We start from the raw sequence: 19,342 nt of genomic DNA on the forward strand, positions 1-19,342 counted from the left end.
TTTAAAGTTTTTTCTTCCCCGTTTAAAAAAGTATGTGAAATCAGCCAGCACCTGAACTAATTCAAGGATATTAATACCCAAACCAATTTGCAGATTCATCTTATACTTGGAATACCCGTCTTTTAATCCTTTGTGCCTAGCACAGGGCCTGGCAAAGAACATTCATTGACTGCGTGTTTGTGTTATTTATCCCCCATCTAACTTATCAAAAAACCCCAAATCCTGAGATTTTATTTCCAAGATAATTTAAAAAAGGCAAGAAAATCTCTGAGAAGCAGAGAGGAAGAAGATTATTATGTGGGTGCTATCAGGTGATTTTCATGTGAAATGAGCAGGTGACCCTAGGTTCTATTTCTACAAAATTAACCACCCCTAGTATGACAATAAAAACTACCTACACTACGTTAGTTCCTAATAAGACTTCTTGTCTAAAGGCTCAACACAGAGGGCCAGAATTGAATGAACCAGGAAAATAAAAACAATTACCCACAAACCCATTACAGTGATTTCTCAGTAGCAAAACACCCTGAAAGGAACAGGAATGGGGATGACCCGAAGAAATTGGGATAAGCATTGTTGCTACTCGTTGTTATGGGTACAATCTGAAAAGTTGAAAACTAAACTGCATTTTAAAAAAAATACACAAACAAAGAATATAGTTTAAATATTTAATGGAATCTTTTAGGTGAACATTCACGTGACACTGGAAAGCATCAACAGGAAGAGGAAGTTCTGTTTCTGGAGTAGCTGTTATGGTATGATAATGGAATTTGGCCTTTTTAAAATCAACAAATGAGTCTGACGATTGGGTGAAACTCTCCTATTAGGAAATTCAACTATTTTCTGCAGAAGCACTATTGTTGCGCTTTTCATCAAAGTGCTTTCTTTGGCCCCCTAATTCAGTTATTTGATCTTTTTTTTTTTTAAATGATGTAATGGTTTGAATACTGACTTGAAAAAAAAAAGGTTGACTGAAATTTGGAACCAGCATACAATGTCATAATGAAATTGAGAAATAAAATACAGTAAAGGAATTTACTGTTTAACCTAATATTCCAAAGAATAACCCTTAAGAGTAAAGAAGCTCCATTTAAACCACATAGTCTAGCTCAATTCACCAACCACCAGGCAACATAGATAAGTAGTAGAAAGGACTCAAACTCAACGAATCCACCTGCCATGCTTGTACTACCTAATTCGCTTAGGGTTTGTATCCCTTAAATGCAAATGCTTCTGGAAGATGAAATACTAAAAATGCAGCAATTAAAATCAAGCCCCATGACTTTCCCTCCCCCCTTTTTAGCTCCAGCAAGAGCCTGTGATTTACTAGTAATTTCAACATTCTGGAAAATTATTAGATAATAAACACTACGCAGCTCAATATTCAAAGAAGACCAAGTTCAAAAATCATCATGCAGTAGTCTCAGAATGAAGTTCACAAACAGCAATTCCTAAAATCTAACAGTGTCTAGAGAACTACAGGGCAGGAGGAAAACCAATGATGCACCAATACCCCAGCCGACTTCGGGCACTGACCTTCACCCAAAATGACCTTCCTCTGGTTCCAAAATAAGTACAGAATCCCAATGCACGCTACAAACAGAAAAACCACAATCATGGCTTTACCTACCCCTTCGCTGAGAATCTGGAGAAAAGTTTCTCTCCGGAAAAAAGCTACATTTCCAAATTCAATCAACTGGGTAACTTGGCAGCAACCCCAGTCTAATTGCAGAGCTCCTAAACAACCCTCTCTCCTATGCCTGTCAACTTCACTGGTCAAAGGCAATCGGCAATCACTGACTCTCTGCTAGGTCAGGCCGAATCCAGGGAAGCTAAGCGCAAGGGGAGCTTCATACCAACCTGTCGGTGATAGTAGACTGTGTGCCACTCATTGGGGCCCTTGGCGAGAGGTCCTCCTTTTATCCAACTTGCATTTTACAGTAACACCTCCACCCCACCCCCAGTGCTCTGGGATCAGGCCCGACTCCGTAAGGGACACAAAAGTCCAACTCAAAACTCCATTCAGTCATCTAGAACGTCCGACTGGAAGGGTCAAGGAAAGGGGATGTAGGTCGGAGCAAAACAGGTTATCTCCCAAAACAAACCGAGGAAGTCCGCCAGAAGGCGAGTTCGAGAGCTAGAGCTCAATCCTCGGGAAGGCACAAGGAGAAAACTTCGTCACGGAGGGAAGTCGGCGAGCCGTAGGGGAAGGGGCCCGGGAATCCCTCCGGGGCTGGGGCGGGATCAGCGCGGGGCTGGGTGTCGGCTCCTCCTCCGGAGAGTCGGGGGCCTGCGAGTCCCCGCCGCCGCGGGGCCGGCCGCTCAGCTCTCCGCTCTCTATCTGGGGCTGCCGGCCGCTCGTGGCCGCAGCCTCGGCCGCGTCTCGGGCCGTCCCGCGCCAGGCTCGCGCGGCTCCATGTCCCCGGGCCGGGGGACCCCTCTCGTCTTCCTCGCCGCCCCCACCAGGCTCCGGGCGCTGGGACGACCGCGGGCGCCGGGGGAGGAGGTCCCGCAGCCAGAGGTGACAGGAACCTGGTCTCTCAGTGCCGCGGGTTGCTCCCCATCCCTGCGAGGCCCGGACTCTTCCGCAGTCCGCACGGGCGGCGGCGGCTCCTCCCCGACGCGCCGGTAGGCGGCCGTTCCCGCGAGGGGCGGGAGGTTCCCGTCCGGCCCGGCCTCGAAACACCGGCCCCGGAGGCCGGCGGTGGCGGCGGCGGCAGCGCGGCGGCGGCGACCACTCGGAGCGCGGGGGCCGGCTCGCCGGGTTCTGGGGCCCTCGCGGGAGCGCGCGCGGCGGGCGGAGGAGGCCGCCGGCGGTGGGGGCCGCGCGACGATCGCAGGCGCGCGCACGGGTTCCGGTTCCGGTTCTGTCTTCCCGGCCCCGGCCGCGTCCAGCGCGAGCTCGCTCTTCCCCTCCCCCGCCGACTTTTTTTGGCCTCCTCCCCTCTGACTTCGGGAAGCCGCCTCACCCGGGATCCCTCCGCGGCGCGCGGGGCCGCCCCGCCGCCCTCGCCGCCCGGCCGCGTCGTCGCCCCCGCGCCTCCCCGCGCGCCACGGCCGCGCGGACGCCTCCGCCGGAGTCCTGTTTGGGGGAGCGAAAAAGTAGTTCTGCGAGGCGGAGGGAGGTGGGAACCGACCCGCCCCGGGAGGCCCACCCACCCACCCACCAACCCAGCGTCGCCCCCGAGGGCCCCGCGAGCGCCGGAGAGCTGTACTTTGGAGCCTGGCTTGTACTAACTCGGCTTTCCCCGGAGACCGCCGAAGAACACTCCCCCGGTCCCGAGGCGTCCGGGATGAGAGGCTCTTTGGGAATTACCCGCCCCCTTGCTCTGGAAACGTTTATTCCTTAATGGAATGTACTTGTTCTTATTTTCTGATAACACGTAAAGACCGCTTGTGACTGATGGAAGCGAAGAACTCAGGTCCAGGTACCTGGACACCGTCCCTCTCTAACGCAGCAAACCCCAGCAAAGAGAGGCTTTGGCCTTGGACGCTCACCTGGGGCACCTGCTGGCTTCATCCCAGGGCAGGGGCCGCCACGCACAAATCCTGGCTGCCAGGGGAGAGTTAGAGGACGGAGGTGTGTAGGGCTGGGGGGAAAGAGAGTTTGGGAATCGGAGCCAGGATTTCTTGGTATAATATTGCTTTGGGGCTGCTTCTGCCTTGGCAAAATGAAATGTATGATTTGCCAAATGGAGAAAGCATGGTGCTTTCCACAGCGACTTCACAAGCTTGCTGTGGAGAGAAATGGGAGCAGCAAATAAAGTATTTATCCAGTAGAAAGCATTGCAGTTCTCTCTGAAGAGTTCCCATATTTTTTTTTTTTTTCCTACCGGGTACATTTAGATATCCATCTAGTTTTATGGTTGCATAATTCCATAGTGTAGCAATTTAAGTACCACATACAATATTGTTCAGTTCTGCCTGCCAATGTCTAAAGTGGCTGTCCCTTTACCTGTTTTCAGACTTAATGGGTTTAAACCTGTATTGGTGGGTGAGGGTCCTCAGCCTTTTTGTGGAAATCAAGTGGTAAAGCAAATTTAATAAACAGTGGATGTGGAGAGGGGAAACAATTACCTCTTAACAATGCTGTTTCTAAAAGTCAACCTGCAACAGTTCATGAAAAGATCATTATCCCTGAATAGATGCATGAGCTAAGGCTGACGTTAGAACGGGGTAAAAAAAGGAAAAGATAAACAGAGGCCAAAGATGACTCTTTATTGCTTTCTTTTTTTTTTTTTTTAAGTTCAGGGCACAGCCAGCTAATTTTGTAATGTTTATTTTGGGAAAGAATAGCAGCAGATTAACGTTCCAAGCCACTTTCCTAATGATCAGACCAGGATACATCGCCACCTGCTGGTGTACCCTAGCATAATTCTACCCTGAGAACTCTTGTTATTAAATTGCGTATTTTTTGCATATTAACTGGAAAGAGATCCGTCCAGCTATATAAAATGACCAAAGTGCAAACTTTATCCCCAAACATATATCTTCCTTAAACATACTAAATATCTTTTTGCCAGATTCTAATAATTTACAGGGTAGGTATGAAATTAATTGGACCCAATGACTCATCAAATCATGCCTTTTTTTAAATGAGTTCTCCTCTTCCCTTCAAGAATGCCTCACTTACTTGAGCTTCAGGAATAAAACAAACTGGGAAAGTTTCCTAATTCACCTTCTCTTCCTTGCATACAAAACCTCTTGGCAGGCTGCTTTCAAGATCTTTCCAAACTTAAACAGACCCAAAGTTCTAGCTGTGAGCAAAGAAGGCATTTGCTGTGGGAAAACTTCAGAAGATGGTAAGCAAAGGATTTAATTAAGCCAGTGGTTATTCATTCCAGAACTGTTTTTTTCAATGATGAAAATCTCTGTGTTCACCCACAAAGCTCTAATGGTAAAAACATCCCTGAAAGCCTCTTTAGAGCTGTTGGTAGCTCTAGACTGTTCTAAAGGCTCTATCTATAGAATGCCTTCAGAAGAGTCACACCAGTCTAGGTAGAGCACAGTGCCCACGGTCATTAGTCCCTTACCTAAAAAAATGACACTGGTGACACAATCCATGGCACATGCTCTTTGAGGTTCCCCCCTCCCAGGAGGGGGGCAGGGTGGTTATTCTAAACCACATCCTCATCCGTTCTTTCAACGTTTATTGAGCACCTACTATGTGTCTAACACTGTTCTAGGCATTCTAAACAGTTCTGAAGAGACCTGTGGGCCCTTGTCCTCATGGAGCCCATTCAACATCATCATTTTCAAGGCAATGCCCAGGGGTGCCTGTCAGTCGGTTGAGAGTCCAACTGTTGGTTTTGGGCTCAGGTCATGATCTCAGGGTTGTGGGATTGAGCCCCACGTTGTTGGGCTCTGTGCTCAGCAGGGTATCTGCTTGAGATTCTCTCTCTCTCTCTGCCCCTACCCCACCCAATATAATAAATAAATAAAAATTCAAGGCAACTGCCCAAATGGGTGGCAAAATAAAGAAATTTAGTTCCTCCTCTCTCTTTGGCAATCTTTTTCCTGTATGTAGATTGTTGCCCCCAAAAGTAAACAGTTATTAGGAATGGTTGATGGTAAGAGCAGATGAGGTGTTTCACAGATAAGTATAAATATGGGTCAACATTTCTACAAGCCAAAAGACTTTTTTTTTTTTACTTCTTGGCAAAACCACAATAAAGATATAAAGGCAGACTCTGGGTTGATAAAAAGTTGTTTATTTTTATAAAATTTAGTACAAATCTCATTGAAGTATAAATCTTGAGCAATGTTTGCAATTATTACATAGTAATCCAAAGGCAAATGAATAAAATACTTCATTTTGTCTGACCATACATGTTAATTATTAGCCCTTCGTTTACCTGTGATGTAGAAACATAGCATCTTAACTGCTGACTCACCTTAATGTCCCATTTTTCTCTCAGGGAGGTTCCTTCATAGTTATTAGTTAAGACATCAAGAAAAGCGGAAATGAACAATTTTTCTTCTCTTATTATTTAGGTCATTCAAAACCCAAAAGAAACCTATGTACATTCCCATGAGAGTACCCCTAAAACAGCAAGGTCTGCAATCCCTTCACTTCTGAGGAGTAAAAAGGAAAAAAAAAAAAAATTGGTACCAGATTAAGCCTATTCATTTGTCTGGTATGAAACAGGTTGCACCGTGCCAAAATTCAAGAGCCAGCTTTTTCTTTTTTTAAGCTCCTGCGCCAAGCCACTCTTTTTTACTAGGCTTTTGCTAAAATCAGCATTCCCCAGCATCCAACTTTGACCACAGTTTTGTTGGAAAGAAGCTCACCAGCATTCTGGGGATCCCGATCACAGAAGAAAAGAGAAGGAGACGCTACTGTCAGATTATTTCCATGTGCAGCAAAACTCGTTAACCAGATGACAGTCATTCTGAAAGACCCGCTGTTCACATGCCTTGAAAGCTGCTTTTGCCAGAGCAACAATGACTTCATGCGGTTCCAACGCTCCATCATGCCTGGCCAGTGACATCCATTTTCAAGACCACTCATTAGGTTAGTATTACCAGTGACCACAGAATGGGTGGAGACTTCCTATCAACCTAGGCTTAGCCTTCAGTGGCCCCACACGTTTGCTCACTAACTGAGATCAATCCCCAGTGGTCTCAATAACATAATACATAATCAAATAAATAAATAAACAGCAAATAAATAAATAATACTTATTTTTTTCCATAAAAGTCCTACATTAAAGACACCCCTTAATAAAATGCCACAGTGTCGCTGTGAAATACACAACAGGGTATTTCATTCATTCACCACAGGGTTTAAACCGAGACAAAGAGTACACAAGTGACCTGCCCAATTGATCTGGCAAGTGAGCAGCCAAATTAGTTAAAAGAACCCAGGAAGTCTTGATTCCTAACCTCTCGTTCTAAGCTTACATTCTCGCTTTCCCTGGGTGAGATTAGAGACTATTGCACTAAGAAATATTTTGTTCCCTTCCAAGACTGCCCTTGTCATAATACTTCATCCATAGAGAGGGGCATCTTTTTCAGAGAAAAGAAAAGGTAGTTAAGAGGGCTAAAGGGAATGTATATGAAATTAAAAAAAAAAAAAATTAGCCTCACCACCCTGCGGCCAATACACTTGTCTTTGGTTCTGGTTTGCAGTACGTATAGCAGAGCTGAAACTTGAACTGCCATCTCAAGCACAGTGGAATCCACATGGTAAATCCCTATGGAATTCACTCACAGCCTCTCATGCCTGGGAGATTAATGCACAAAAGCCCTGAGAATTGGCATAGTTTTCCCGGTAGGGCAGAACCCGTACAACAGGACTTGGTAAATCTGCCCACACCTCATTCATCTCTCACCCAAAGTCCTAGCTCTCTGGTTTTTGTGCAGAAAAGAGTTAACAGGGCAGGCCTGAACTCCTGTCCTTGGGAAGGCCAACTTGCAAGGTTGGCCCTTAGCTGGCGTCTGGGAACTTAGATTTCGGGAACGCTCCCTCCACTAACTGCTGAGAATGGCTCACCATGCCTCAGCTGTTTGTGCAAACAATATGGTTCATGCTGAACACCTACTTTCCTGCTGGGAGTCAGGAATTTTGCTCCGTGCCAGGCAATGGCTGCCTACATGACCAGCCCCCAAGAAAAAACTTGGGCACTGAGCAGCTAATGAGCTTCCTCGTTGGCCATTTTACACATCTGGCCACAAATTGTTGTTAGGGCAATGAAGCACATCCTGGGTGATCCCACTGGGAGAGGACTCTGGAAGCTTGGGCCTGGTTTCCCTTCGACTCTGCCCCTGGCACCTTTTCCCTTTGCTGCCCTCTTTGTACCCCTTCACTGTAATTGATCACAGCTAGGAGCTTGACTACATTCTGAGTCATGTGAATCCCCCAAGCAAAGCACCAAAACTGGGGGGGGTGGGTCTTGGGGACCCTCAACAGTTGGTATAGGGAGGCCTCAAGAAGTGACCCATTACCAAGGCCAGTTTCACCCCATCCTCCTCTCAGCTCTTTCCCTTTGTGTGAGCACATCCGGTTCCCTGATCCGATGCTCAGAATGTCAGACGTTCATCTTCCTGAAAGTCCCTCCCTTTATAGTAAATGGGGTGACTTTATTTAAACTGCTACATGGAAAGCGGGAATAAGGGTTTGTTCAAGGAGTCAATTCTCGAAGGGATTCTCAAGTTCCTCCCTGAGCTGTCTAGCCATCAGGCATCCCAGAGACAAGAGGATCCAGGGACACCAGGAACTAACAGGAATGCAGCATTGCTCACCTCACGGCGCTGACGTACTCACAACTACCACCGAGTAGTCTCGCTTTTCTACAACCTCGCCATGGTAGACGTTAGTGTTCTAATACTGGTACGGGCTCCACTCAAAGACTGACCAAACTGACTGATAAGGTGTAGCCCTTTTGTGAAACCTCAGTTCGTTGTAAGCCTGATCCTGTAACAGCCGTGTCTCCAACCTGGGTCCCGTGGCTGGCTGAACCCAATCCCCCGTCTGGAGAAAGCCTTGGCTAGTGCGTTTTGAGATGGCCGTTGTGCTTCTGCTGCCGCTCCTCACTCAACCTGCTCCTCCAGGCGTGGTACTTCTTGATGCTCTTCCTCCACGCGAAGCGCCAGATGCTAAACATGAAACACCAAGACACGGCGTACATCGCTACTCCCCCAACCTTCACAAACCACTTGGGCTTCGGGGAGACCATTTCACAGAAAAGGAGGCGAGCTCCTACACCAATCCTCACTCCAGTAAACAGGGCCACAAAGAGGAAGTCCACCACATCTCCAGTGAAACTGTGGTAGTGGCCTGTCTCACGGAGAAACCAGCGCATCTGAAGCAAGGGGTTGGTGATCTCGCTTCCGAAGAGGACCGCGTTGACCTCTGCGCCGGACTCCCCGAGCACCAGGGCCATGATGATGCCCAGGATACTCAGTGTGTGGTGAGCCAGCATGAGGGGCCCCTCAGACTGGAAGTAGATGCACCAGCCCAAGTCGAAGATGAAGTAGCCCAAGGTGAGACACAGAACGTGCACCTGGAGAGGAGTATTGGGTGAGCCTGAAATAAACCAAGACAGAAGCAAACTGAGTGGCTGGGAATTGAGCTACCCTGCACTGGGACACTGGGGTCCAACGTTTCCCAAGCTTTCTTGAACCACCGAGAGCAAAAACAAAGGCAGGCACATGCATCTGAGTGATGACCAAGAAAGACTAAAATCTAAAACCTTGATCTTTATCAAACCCAATAATGTCACAGGCCTGGGAAATTCTGTTTTGATGAATCAGATCTCAATGAATGATCTGAGCACCAGCCATAATCTGCGTCCTCTCTATGGAGCAGCATAAAACTGAGCTGCTTTGTCCTTTCAATTAAAATCCTACAGCTTCTTGGGGCGCCTGGGTGGCTCAGTCGTTAGGCATCTGCCTTCAGCTCAGGTCATGATCCCAGGGTCCTGGGATCGAGCCCCACATCGGGCTCCCTGCGCAGTGGGGAGCCTGCTTCTCCCTCTCCCACTCCCCCTGCTTGTGTCCCCTCTCTCGCTGTGTCTCTCTCTGTCAAATAAATAAATAAAATAAAATAAAAAAATAATAAAATAAAATCCTACAGCTTCTTTCTTTCTCTTTTTTATTTTTTAAAATTTTATTTATTTATTTATTTGACCAGTTTTAAAGGTCTGTTTCCAAGCTCTTTTAGTTATTCTGCCCTGGATGTTGGATTAATTTCTTAGCTTAATGGGTTAGATTGTCTGGACGCTGGTGGCCCTACCCTTCTTGAAAGTGGACCTTGGAAAGAACCCCAGAAGTTAGTGTATTCCCAGCCCAAGAAAATCAAGTGCGAGGACATGACATGTTCAAATCTACTTAAGACCTTCATATAAGACATACAGCTTAATAGCTGCTTTCATATCAGTTGGAATAGTTTTGGGAAAACCTCAGAAGCTAAATATAGGAATTTAAGGAAATTAAAAAAAAAAAAAAAAAATAAGAAATTAAAAAAAATCATATCCTAGGGGACTTCTGGCCTGAATTGTTACCCCCCAAATTCTTATGTCGAAGCCCTAACCCCCAATTCCTCAGAATGTGACTGTATTTGGAGAGAAGGCCTTTAAAGAGGTAATTCAGATAAAATGAGGTTGTTAGGATGGGCCCTTATCCAATATGGCTGGTGTCCTTATAAAACTTAGGAGATCAGGACACAGACACACACAAAGGGGAGACCATGTGAGGACATGGCGAGAAGGAAGCCACCTGCAAGCAAAAGAGAAAAGCCTTAGAAGAAACCTAACCAGCCAACAACTTGATCTTGGACTTCTAGCCTGAAGAACTGTGAAGACGTAAGTTTCTGTTGTTCACGCTTCCCAGTCTGTGGCATTGTGTTACGGCAGCTCCAGCAAACTAATTCAAGGGGATACAACCTTTTTTATTCTAAGGAGGTAATACTTGTACATCTAGTAGTTTAAAAAAATCAATATAAGTGCTGCAAATAATGTGACATCAGTTAAATAAATGATAGTATATGCATACAACACAATATTACATCACAAATTAAGAAGGATAAAAGAAATCTATGTACATAGATGTCCTCTGAATATACAATCAAGTGAAAATTGCAGGTTATCAAAAAGTATGTATAATACAGGCCATCTGCGTCTGTTTGGAGGGGGTGGTAGATGTTGATATTGGCTTTATGTTTTGTATATTTCGGTGGATTACAATGTAACACGCACTTAAAATTTGTTTTAAAAGTAGAGAGTTATGAAAAGCAGAAGTAGGGACATATACAGTATAAGAGGTAAAAATGAAGACGCCCAATACAAATTACAATGGTAATTATTCTTCAACATTCTCCAATATTGTACAAATTCTGTGAAAATGTCCCTTCCTTCCAAGACTACGCCCCAATTATGATCCCCTTAGGGAAAATCCTCTAATGTCTCCCACCTACCTGGATGGGTAAAAGGCCAGGGGCCATCAATGAAGCCAATATAAGCCGAGAGGCCTATAGAGAGGATTCCATGGGTGAATGTAACCAGCCGGCAGCTCCACTCATAGCTTCGGTGCTTATTCAGGTGGCAGAAAGAAATGTAGAGTGAGAGCCAGCCCCCCAGGCTGCACAGCACCGGCGGACACAGAGCTAATGCCATCCTATGATGAAAAGACCAAAACCAGAAAAACAAAGGATGCACCCTAAGAAAACAGCATTGGGTCAATTTGCATATAATCTTCATTCCTACTCTAGGATAGTACAAAAATACCGCCTTCACTGAAACACTTCTTCCTTTCGACACAGCCAAGAATCTTCCATTAAAGCGTGGCTGTAATTCTGATTCCATGTTCCTTAGAGAGAACTGATAAAAGCTCTAAACCGAAAACCAGGAACTGCATTCTGAGTTGGTAGACTGCCTGATATAACGTGTTGTTACGATGAGTAAATGTCAACAATCACCTGCCAGTGGTGACTGAGCTTGAATACAACACATGTATTAGATAATGTGTTCACACTTCAAAAATCCCAATAAGAAGCTCTCTCGAAAAAAACAGTACCACCACCTGTGGTTTCTACAAGAGGTCATATGACTCATAGCAGTTTTGTGTGGTTTGAAGCTGATACTAAATTCAACTGAAGTTTGGATTTGGGTCACAGGTTTATCAATTAAAATCAAAACTTGAGGTAAACCTGAATAGGGAACTAAAAGGAGTCTAGGTATTTCGGAAGGAAAAAAAAAATCCTAGTTCTGAAATCCAACTCAAAGACTGATCAAGGGGGAAGCAGAAGGTATAAGTGGGAAATTTTTGTTGAGATATAAAAAATATCCTTAAGGCAGTTATTCAGTTAAACATCAAACAAAGTCAGAAAGCTACGCTTTGAAATTTTTACTGATGACAAATATATCAAGCCAAGAATGACTGTAACTGAATCAATTTGGCCATACAGGACTAAAATCTTAAAGTAACCAAGATGTTATTAATACTCGTTAGCTCCTCTATTGAAAGTACAAATAAAAAGGTCGAAAACATTGCAGATATGTGTCTCATCTCAGCAGGAATTTTCTGCATGGCTACACTTATTGCTTAACCCTATTCTGACAAGTGAAATACTATCCATGGACCAACACAAAGCACTCCCGAGAATGCTATCCAGAGAGAGCTTGATGAAGGTCAAGTTCTGTAAAGCGTTCATCTGAAATCAGGTTTCTATTCAAGAAAACAGTAGGCGTCAATCACAGTCGTGAGTTCCAATTCTGTCTGTGCCCCTAACTAGGCATAAAAGTGTGGGCGAATCACTTTCACCTCTTGAGCCTCCGTTAAAAAAATGGGGGGAAGAGAGAAGAAAAGAGGATTGAAAACTCTAATCTGGCCCAGTTCTGACAAGGAGTTCTGAGATAAATTTTGTAAAACATCTAGGCCAATTTTCAGAGCAAGGGCCAGAAATACAAAGTACCCAGAATGAAAAGAACCGTCCTCGCTTATTTCCTTCTAAATGCCAGGGTCACCGGCCAGTAATACGGATCAGCTCATTTGGATCTGCTGATTAGTATTTTTAGAGTCCTCTTCCCTGAATCCTAATTCCCTGGCAGAACAGAGGAAACAGTCTATTTACAAACACTTAAATAAAAGAATAGACATTTGTAAGGGGCAGATACAAGTCTGTGACCTTGGGAAAGTCACTCCATCTCTGGATTTCGGTTTTGTTTTTGTTTTCTTTTTTTAACTCTTGGGTAAAAGAACGGAAGGGTATTGGGGTGGCCGCTCCAGCTCGGAATTCCAAAGCTCCGGTCCTCGCTCCTCCCGTTCCAGGGCCAGATTCGGGAGGAGGAGCGCTGGGCGGGCCCACCTGGCTGGCGACCGCGGAGCAGGCGTGGCTGGGGCGAGCGGCAAGCCGGGCGCCCCGCAGGCACGGCGAGCGCCTCTCCCTCCGACGCGCCCACGGACCGCGGGCCACGCCCGGCTCGCGAGCACCTGCGCCGCGCCGCTGTGCGGACCTCCCGCCGCCCGCCCGAGCCCGGCGTGGCAAGGCCTCCCGCGCCCGCAGGCAGGAGGAGAACACCGCCCCCCGCCCCCAGCCCCTCCTCGGCGGCCAGGCGGGGCCATCTGCCCGCCTCCTTCCCCACCAGCGCGCCGGGCGGACCGGGCCGCCCTGGTCCCCAGCCCAGCCCGGCGGCCGCAGTCCGACCGTTCGCGCCGCGCTGTTACCTGGCCGAGCGCCCCGGGAAGCCTCGGGCGCCTCGGCCCCAGAGCTCAGAGCGAGGATCCCCGGAGCAGGAAGCGGCGGAGAGAGGGAGAGAGGACGATGCTCTGACGGCGGCGGAAGAGGAGCCCGGGGTCTGGGGGCACCTTGTGGCTGGGAGGACGGAGCGCAGAACCCGAGCTGGACGATGGAACCGGAGGGTGCTCCTCCAGCGCTCCGGGCTGGGGGGGGGGGGGGGGAGGGAGATAGCGGGGTGTGACCTAGTGGTCACGTGAGACCCGCAGGCTGCTGCCCTTGTTTGCGTGTTTGTTGTTTGTTTGTTTGAATAATTACCCATCCCGTCCCCCGTCCCCCCCCAGGTTGGGACAGCCCATCCGGTAACTGAGGGTTCGCACCCCTACTAGGCACTGTGGGAGATACAAGATCTCATCGCTGCTCTCACGCTTGAGTCTCAGTTGTGAAACAAGCACACAAATCACTAATTTGCCAGGAAAGTGCTTAGGCTTGGGAATTAGTAGTCCTTTTCGTGACAGCCCTGCCACCAACTTGGCAGTAGAATATAAGGCTTAAAAATAAACCCGGATTGGTTACTGACTCTGTGTCTTTGGGCAAGTTACTTAACTTCTCTGTGCCTCCATTTTTCTCAAACACAGAACGGGGATAGTAATAATAGGCATCTTATAAGGCCATTGTGAGAATTTTACACGCTTTACCTATGTAAACTGCTTAGAACAATGGCGGGCCCCAGGAAGTCACTATATAAATGTTAACTATTGTGGTCGGTGACACTTCCGGTAAATCCTTTCTCCTCTTTGAGATCTATTTTAATACCGCGGAAAGTCAGTTGGAAGAGATGACCAAACAAGTATGGAGGCTCAAATGGGGTAAAGAGGGTATGTGGATTGGTTTATTAGGATGGGCAACAATGGGATGCTGAGGGGCCCAGACAGTCTTAAAAAGAGAAGTCGTTAAGTAGAGGTGTGAGCATTTACACCATGGCTGGGGAGTAGTGAATAATCTAGTTTTGACATTTATCTTGCCAATCTCTCGTGAGTAAGGATCAAACTGTTTTCATCTTTGTTTGTCTAATACCTGATAGGAGGCTGATGTGCTAGATGTTCACTGGTTGGATGGATGGGAAATGAGCCTGGAGAAGTGTCTTGGAAGCATATTGGGGCTCCTAAACCTTGTTAATCTTCTATACCATTTAGGAAATGTCTTCCAAATACCCTTGTAGGCTGTATCTTGAAAAGTATGATTTAGTAGGCTTAGTGTGGGGCCTAGGAATATGTATCTTTTAAAACTTAACCCACAGGTCATTCAGATATTAGTCATGTTTAAGAACCATTGCTGTCAGAGGATGTTAAATGACCCTGTTGCCAGCCTGAGATGCTAGACTGAGGCATCTTATTATGTGGGTAACAGGAAGCCTATGATGTTATTGGGCAAGGGGATAATGTTACCATGTTCTCCAAGCCCTTGTTACTCAAAGTGTGGTCCATAGCCCAGCAAAATCCACAGCTCCCGGCGTTTGGTAGAAACACAGAATCTCAGAATTCCAATGTGTAACCGAAGTTGAGAATCACTGCTATGCACCCAACTGAAGTCATTATAAGATGAATTGGAGAAGACAGCCTGCTTCAAGTGGGTTGGAACAGACCAGATAAGAGGTAATGAGAGCCTGAAGAAAGAGAACGGGGAAGGATCCATTTCACTAAATGGATACTATGCAAATCTCAACTTTCCCCATTTGCTTATAATTGTTGTAGTATTTTTTTCTTCTTATAGTATCTGAATTTGGAACTACTTTCTTGCTGCCACCATTTTCCAGGGAAGAACAGAGTACTAAAAGGCTTCAGGGGTCTAAAGGCTGGGTGGATAAGGGAAAGTTCTTTCTATTGGAGCCTTTAATGGGCCTTTATCCTAGGGTGATTAATAGTCCAGGTTCAAGCTTCATTACCTTGGAATAAATTTACTAATTTACATATGTTTGGCCATAACCCTTGTTCTACCAAATCAGGTACTAGTCAACAATGGCATCCCCCCAAGAAGTAAAGGAGAGCAGGGAACAGGAAGCTCTCCACCAATTTATTAGAATAATAATGACAATAATTGTGATCATAATCACAATAATAATAGACAACACTTATTGTACCAGGCTTTGTTCCAAGCACTTTATGTATATTATTAACATTTAATTCTCACAGGTCTATGAAATGGGTACTATTGTTATCCCCATTTTATAGGTGAGAAACTAAGGCACAGAGCAGTCAAGGAACTTGCTCAAGGTGACATGATTAGTAGGAGGCAGATTTGAGTATGAAGCCAAGCAGTATAGCTCTGGAGGTCATGCTCTCAACCACCAAGATATGCTGCCTGAACTTGACTAGAATCCCCTACAGATGTGTACTGTATTATTAGGTATTCACAGCTCCTAGCCTCAGTGAAGGGCACTAGAAGTTGTTCAGAGGTAAAAAAGGAATTTAATTTTCAAAAATCTTAATTGCCTATTATGTACTAGGGACAGTGTTGGGTTTTTTTTTTTAAGATTTTATTTATTAATTAGCACAAGCAGGTGAAAGGACAAAGGAAGAGGGAGAAGCAAATTCCCAGCCGAGCAGGGAGCCTGACATGGGGCTCGATCCATGACCCTGAGATCATGACCTGAGCCTAAGGCAGACGCTTAACTGACTGAGCCACCCAGGCGCCATAGTATTAGGCACAGTGTTAATCATGGGGATATAGAGAAAAAGAGCCTCCACTATAAGGAGCTTCCCACAGTCTAGAAGGAGAAGCAGAAGAATCAGCAAATGCATACGTAAGATACAGCAGGTGCATGCAGAGTGCACAGGGAGGAGGGGCACTGAGCCTAAAACCTGGGGGCTCAGGGCAGAATTCCTAACTTCAGTCCTGGAACTAAGTTCATTCTCTGAGTTTCACCAAAAGCCCTTAGTATTAGAAGCCCACAGCTGGGCCCACCAGTCGAGTCAACTAAAAACTGAAGTATGAAAATTTGAAAAGTAGCAGGAGCAATTCTTCTCTTTCTTTCTGCCTGGGCAATGACTGGTTTTTGCCCATAGATTCTCTTGTGCCTAGTTTTTAGCTGCTTTTTAGCTGCTGAGGAAGCTAACCAAGGTTTGGTTAAACTTCACTGGAATTTTATAGAATCATGCATACATGGAAAGTGAATCAGTGCCCGCTTCCAGGTTTGACTCTGTTAAACAGTTGTCCAAGACAATGGATAATGGAAGCTACTGGAGGCTGAGCAGTGAGGCTACAATTCTGCATTTCTTTCATAAAAACCGTGGTCAAATAGCCCAGAAATTGACCCTCATACAGAGTCAACTGATCTTTGACAAAGGAGCTAAAGCAATACAATGAAGAAAAGATGGTGTCTGCAACACATGCTGCTGGAACAACCAACATCCACATGCAAAAAAAAAAAAAAAAAATGCATCTAGACCCAGACCTTATACCTTGTGAACCTTGAGTTCACAAAAATGAACTCAAAATGGATCATAGACCTAAATATAAAATGCAAAATTATAACATTTCAGGAAGAGAACGCCTAGATGGAGAAAACCTAGATGACCCTGGGTATGGTGATGCCTTTTTAGATACAACAACAAAGACACAACCCATGACGGAAATAATGGGTAAGCTGGACTTCATTAAAATTAAAAATATCTGCTCTGCTAAAGACAAATATCAAGAGAATTAGAGGACAAGCCATGGACTGGAAGAAAATGTTTGCAAAAGACACATCTGATAAAGGACTGTTACCCAGAATAGACAAAGTACTCTTAACATGCAACAATAAGAAAATAAATAACCTGATTAAAAAGTGGGCCAATGACCTGAACAGATACCACACCAAAGAAGACATATGGATGGCAAATAAGCACATGAAAAGATGCTCCACATCATATGTCATCAGGAAAATGCAAATGAAAACAACTGAGCTACTACTACACACTTATTAGAATGACCAAGATCCAGAACGCTTGGCAACACCAGATGCTGGCGAGGATGTGGAGCAAGAGAAACTCTCATACACTGGTGGGAATGCAAAATGGTGCAGCCACATTCTGTTGGGAGACAGTTTGGAGGTTTCTTACAAAACAAAATATACTCTTACCGTATGATCAAGCAATTACGCTCCTCGGTATTTACCCAAAGGAACTGAAAACTTCTGTCCACATCAAAACCCCACACACAGATGTTTATGGCAGCTTTCGTCATAACTGCCAAAACTTGGAAGCAACCAAGATGTCCTTTGGTAGATGAATGGATAAACTATGGTGTATTCAGACAATAGAATATTATTTATTCAGTGCTAAAAGGAAATGAGCTATCAAGCCATGAAGACATGGAGGAATTTTAAATGCACATTGCTAAGTGAAAGAAGCCAATCTGGAAAGGCTATGTACTATGATTTCAACTATAGGACATTCTGGAAAATGCAAAGCTATTAGAGATGGTAAAAAATCAGTGTTTGCAGGGTGTAGGGGGGAGCTAGATGAACAGGTGGAGCACAGAGGATTAAGGCAGTGAAAATACCCTGCATATTACAGTGATAAGTATATGTCATTATATTTTTATCCAAACCTGCATCACGTGCAACGCCAGGAGTGAGCTCTAAGATGAACTGTGAGCTTTGTGTGATTATTGTGTGTCAATGTAGGTTCTTCCTTGGTTTAAAAAAAAAAAAGTACTTTCTGGTGAGTGATGTTGATGATGGGGGAGGCTATGCACGTGAGGGGGCAGGACTGTATGGGAAATCTCTGTACCTTCCTCTCAATTTTGGTGTAAATCTAAAACTGCTCTAAAAAAATAAAGTTTTTTTAAAAAGATGAAATGAATGAAAACCAGCATGTGGTTCGTGCCCATCCAGGGATGCCAAAAAAAAAAAAAAAGAGAGAAAAGAAAAGAAAACCAGCATTGTGAACAGTGTAACTACCCATGGGCTCCTGGGTCACAGAGTTGTCCCTTTATATATTTAAATGAGTCCCAAAGCCTCCTCTTGATGTCTCTTTGCTGCATACCTAGCCCCTTCCAACTGGATCTTTTCTTGAGACAGTAACCACTACCAGTAGGCTTTCTTCTCCAGCTTCGTGACATGAAATATTTGTCTGAATATAAGGCCCATGCAAACATTAGAAATAGGTAAGTCTTAATTTCTTACATATAGATTTCCCACTTGGATATTGTTTACAACAAATGTTTCGTCCCAATTTCAGTTTTTCCCCATGAGCCATTACATTTTTGAAGGGCCTCCCTTTCCCACAGGTCAGTGTTTCCTTCAGGAATGGTAGCTATTTAAATTTTTATTAACCTAAGAAAAACCACCGGGAGAGCTTCCTTGTCCCTCAAGCTCCTCAGCAAAAGTCACAGTGCATTCAAAAGCCAAATATATTTGATTATTGGATTATGCTTTGCTTTACATATCTATTGCTTCCCATTGTGAATATTTAATAACTGACCTTCAGGATATCTGCAATATGAGCTTTTCAGCCTCTGCTTCCATCTCTAAAGTCTGAATGACTTGGCCTTAAACATTTACCATCCTCCCACTTAAAAATCTTCCCACCAGTTTCCTGCTACTCTGCCCTCAAAGTAGTTCTGTCAAAAAGAATAAGAACTCTGAACTCTTCAAAGCCCTGTATTAATGTTTGTCCTCTTTAGCATCAGTCTGGAGAGTAACAGACTTACTGCACCAATTTGAAACATTTTTCCCCATCCCATTTCTTTTAAGTAATCTCTGCGCCCAATGTGGGGCTCGAACTTGCATCCCTGAGATCAAGAGTTGAATGCTCCACTGACTGAGCCAGCCAGGTGCCCCCCCCATCCCATTTCACTATATGCACTCATATCCCCTCCCCTCAACAAAAGACACAGAACAATAACCTAACCCTCTTCTTATCAATAGTGGAATCATTTTTATCATAACTATACAAATTTATTTAGGAACAGAGAGATTCCTTTGAATCTCAACATTTTCTTGGATATAGTCTTTTTTTTTTTTTTTTTTTTAAAGTTTACCATTTCTGGAATGGCTTCACGTTACATCTCTACACACTGGCCCACAAAGAAGGAGACTAGAGATAATGTTCCCGAGAAGTCAACAAATATTCCCAGCCCATGTGGGAACTCTCTTGTGGAAGGTAGCACAGTATTTCACAC

General features: G+C 45.1%; 2 protein-coding genes across 9 annotated transcripts in view; both read right to left on the bottom strand.

Moving 5' to 3' along the window:
* The window catches only part of ARHGEF12 (Rho guanine nucleotide exchange factor 12), a 145,822-nt gene extending 143,220 nt beyond the window's left edge, over nt 1–2,602 (bottom strand). For 3 of the 6 annotated variants that reach the window (XM_036115453.2, XM_036115451.2, XM_078058861.1), the window contains exon 1: nt 1,861–2,599. In XM_036115453.2, the coding sequence (XP_035971346.1) occupies nt 1,861–1,892 (32 nt within the window). In that variant the 5' untranslated portion in view covers nt 1,893–2,599. Of the gene's footprint in view, nt 1–1,860 lie in introns of all 6 variants that reach the window. The other 3 variants (XM_078058860.1, XM_078058857.1, XM_078058858.1) reach the window with 3 other exon arrangements.
* A 3,087-nt stretch (nt 2,603–5,689) lies between these two features.
* TLCD5 (TLC domain containing 5) lies at nt 5,690–13,395 on the bottom strand. 3 transcript variants are annotated; one of them, XM_078058867.1, is made up of 3 exons: nt 13,165–13,395; nt 10,916–11,104; nt 5,690–9,028 (listed from the first exon to the last, which is right to left on the bottom strand). In XM_078058867.1, the coding sequence occupies exon 3, from the start codon at nt 8,922–8,924 to the stop codon at nt 8,490–8,492; it is 435 nt and encodes a 144-aa protein (XP_077914993.1). In that variant the 5' UTR covers nt 8,925–9,028; nt 10,916–11,104; nt 13,165–13,395; the 3' UTR covers nt 5,690–8,489. The 3 variants fall into 3 exon arrangements, with proteins under 3 accessions (XP_077914993.1, XP_035971353.1, XP_035971354.1); XM_036115460.2 differs by having other exon boundaries at nt 10,916–11,115; nt 13,165–13,286; XM_036115461.2 differs by having other exon boundaries at nt 10,916–11,030; nt 13,165–13,250.
* Between the last annotated feature and the right edge of the window lie 5,947 nt (nt 13,396–19,342).

Source organism: Halichoerus grypus, chromosome 11 (assembly GCF_964656455.1).
Source record: "Halichoerus grypus chromosome 11, mHalGry1.hap1.1, whole genome shotgun sequence".
Classification (NCBI taxonomy): domain Eukaryota; kingdom Metazoa; phylum Chordata; class Mammalia; order Carnivora; family Phocidae; genus Halichoerus; species Halichoerus grypus.

What these genes read in the sequence shown, in the direction of transcription:
- TLCD5 (XM_036115460.2), bottom strand. Translation starts at nt 11,114, where the DNA reads ATGGCATTAGCTCTGTGTCCGCCGGTGCTGTGCAGCCTGGGGGGCTGG. An exon ending in CTGGCCTTTTACCCATCCAG is followed by an intron (nt 9,029 to 10,915) that starts GTAGGTGGGAGA and finishes GGTTTATTTCAG; the next exon opens with GCTCACCCAATACTCCTCTC.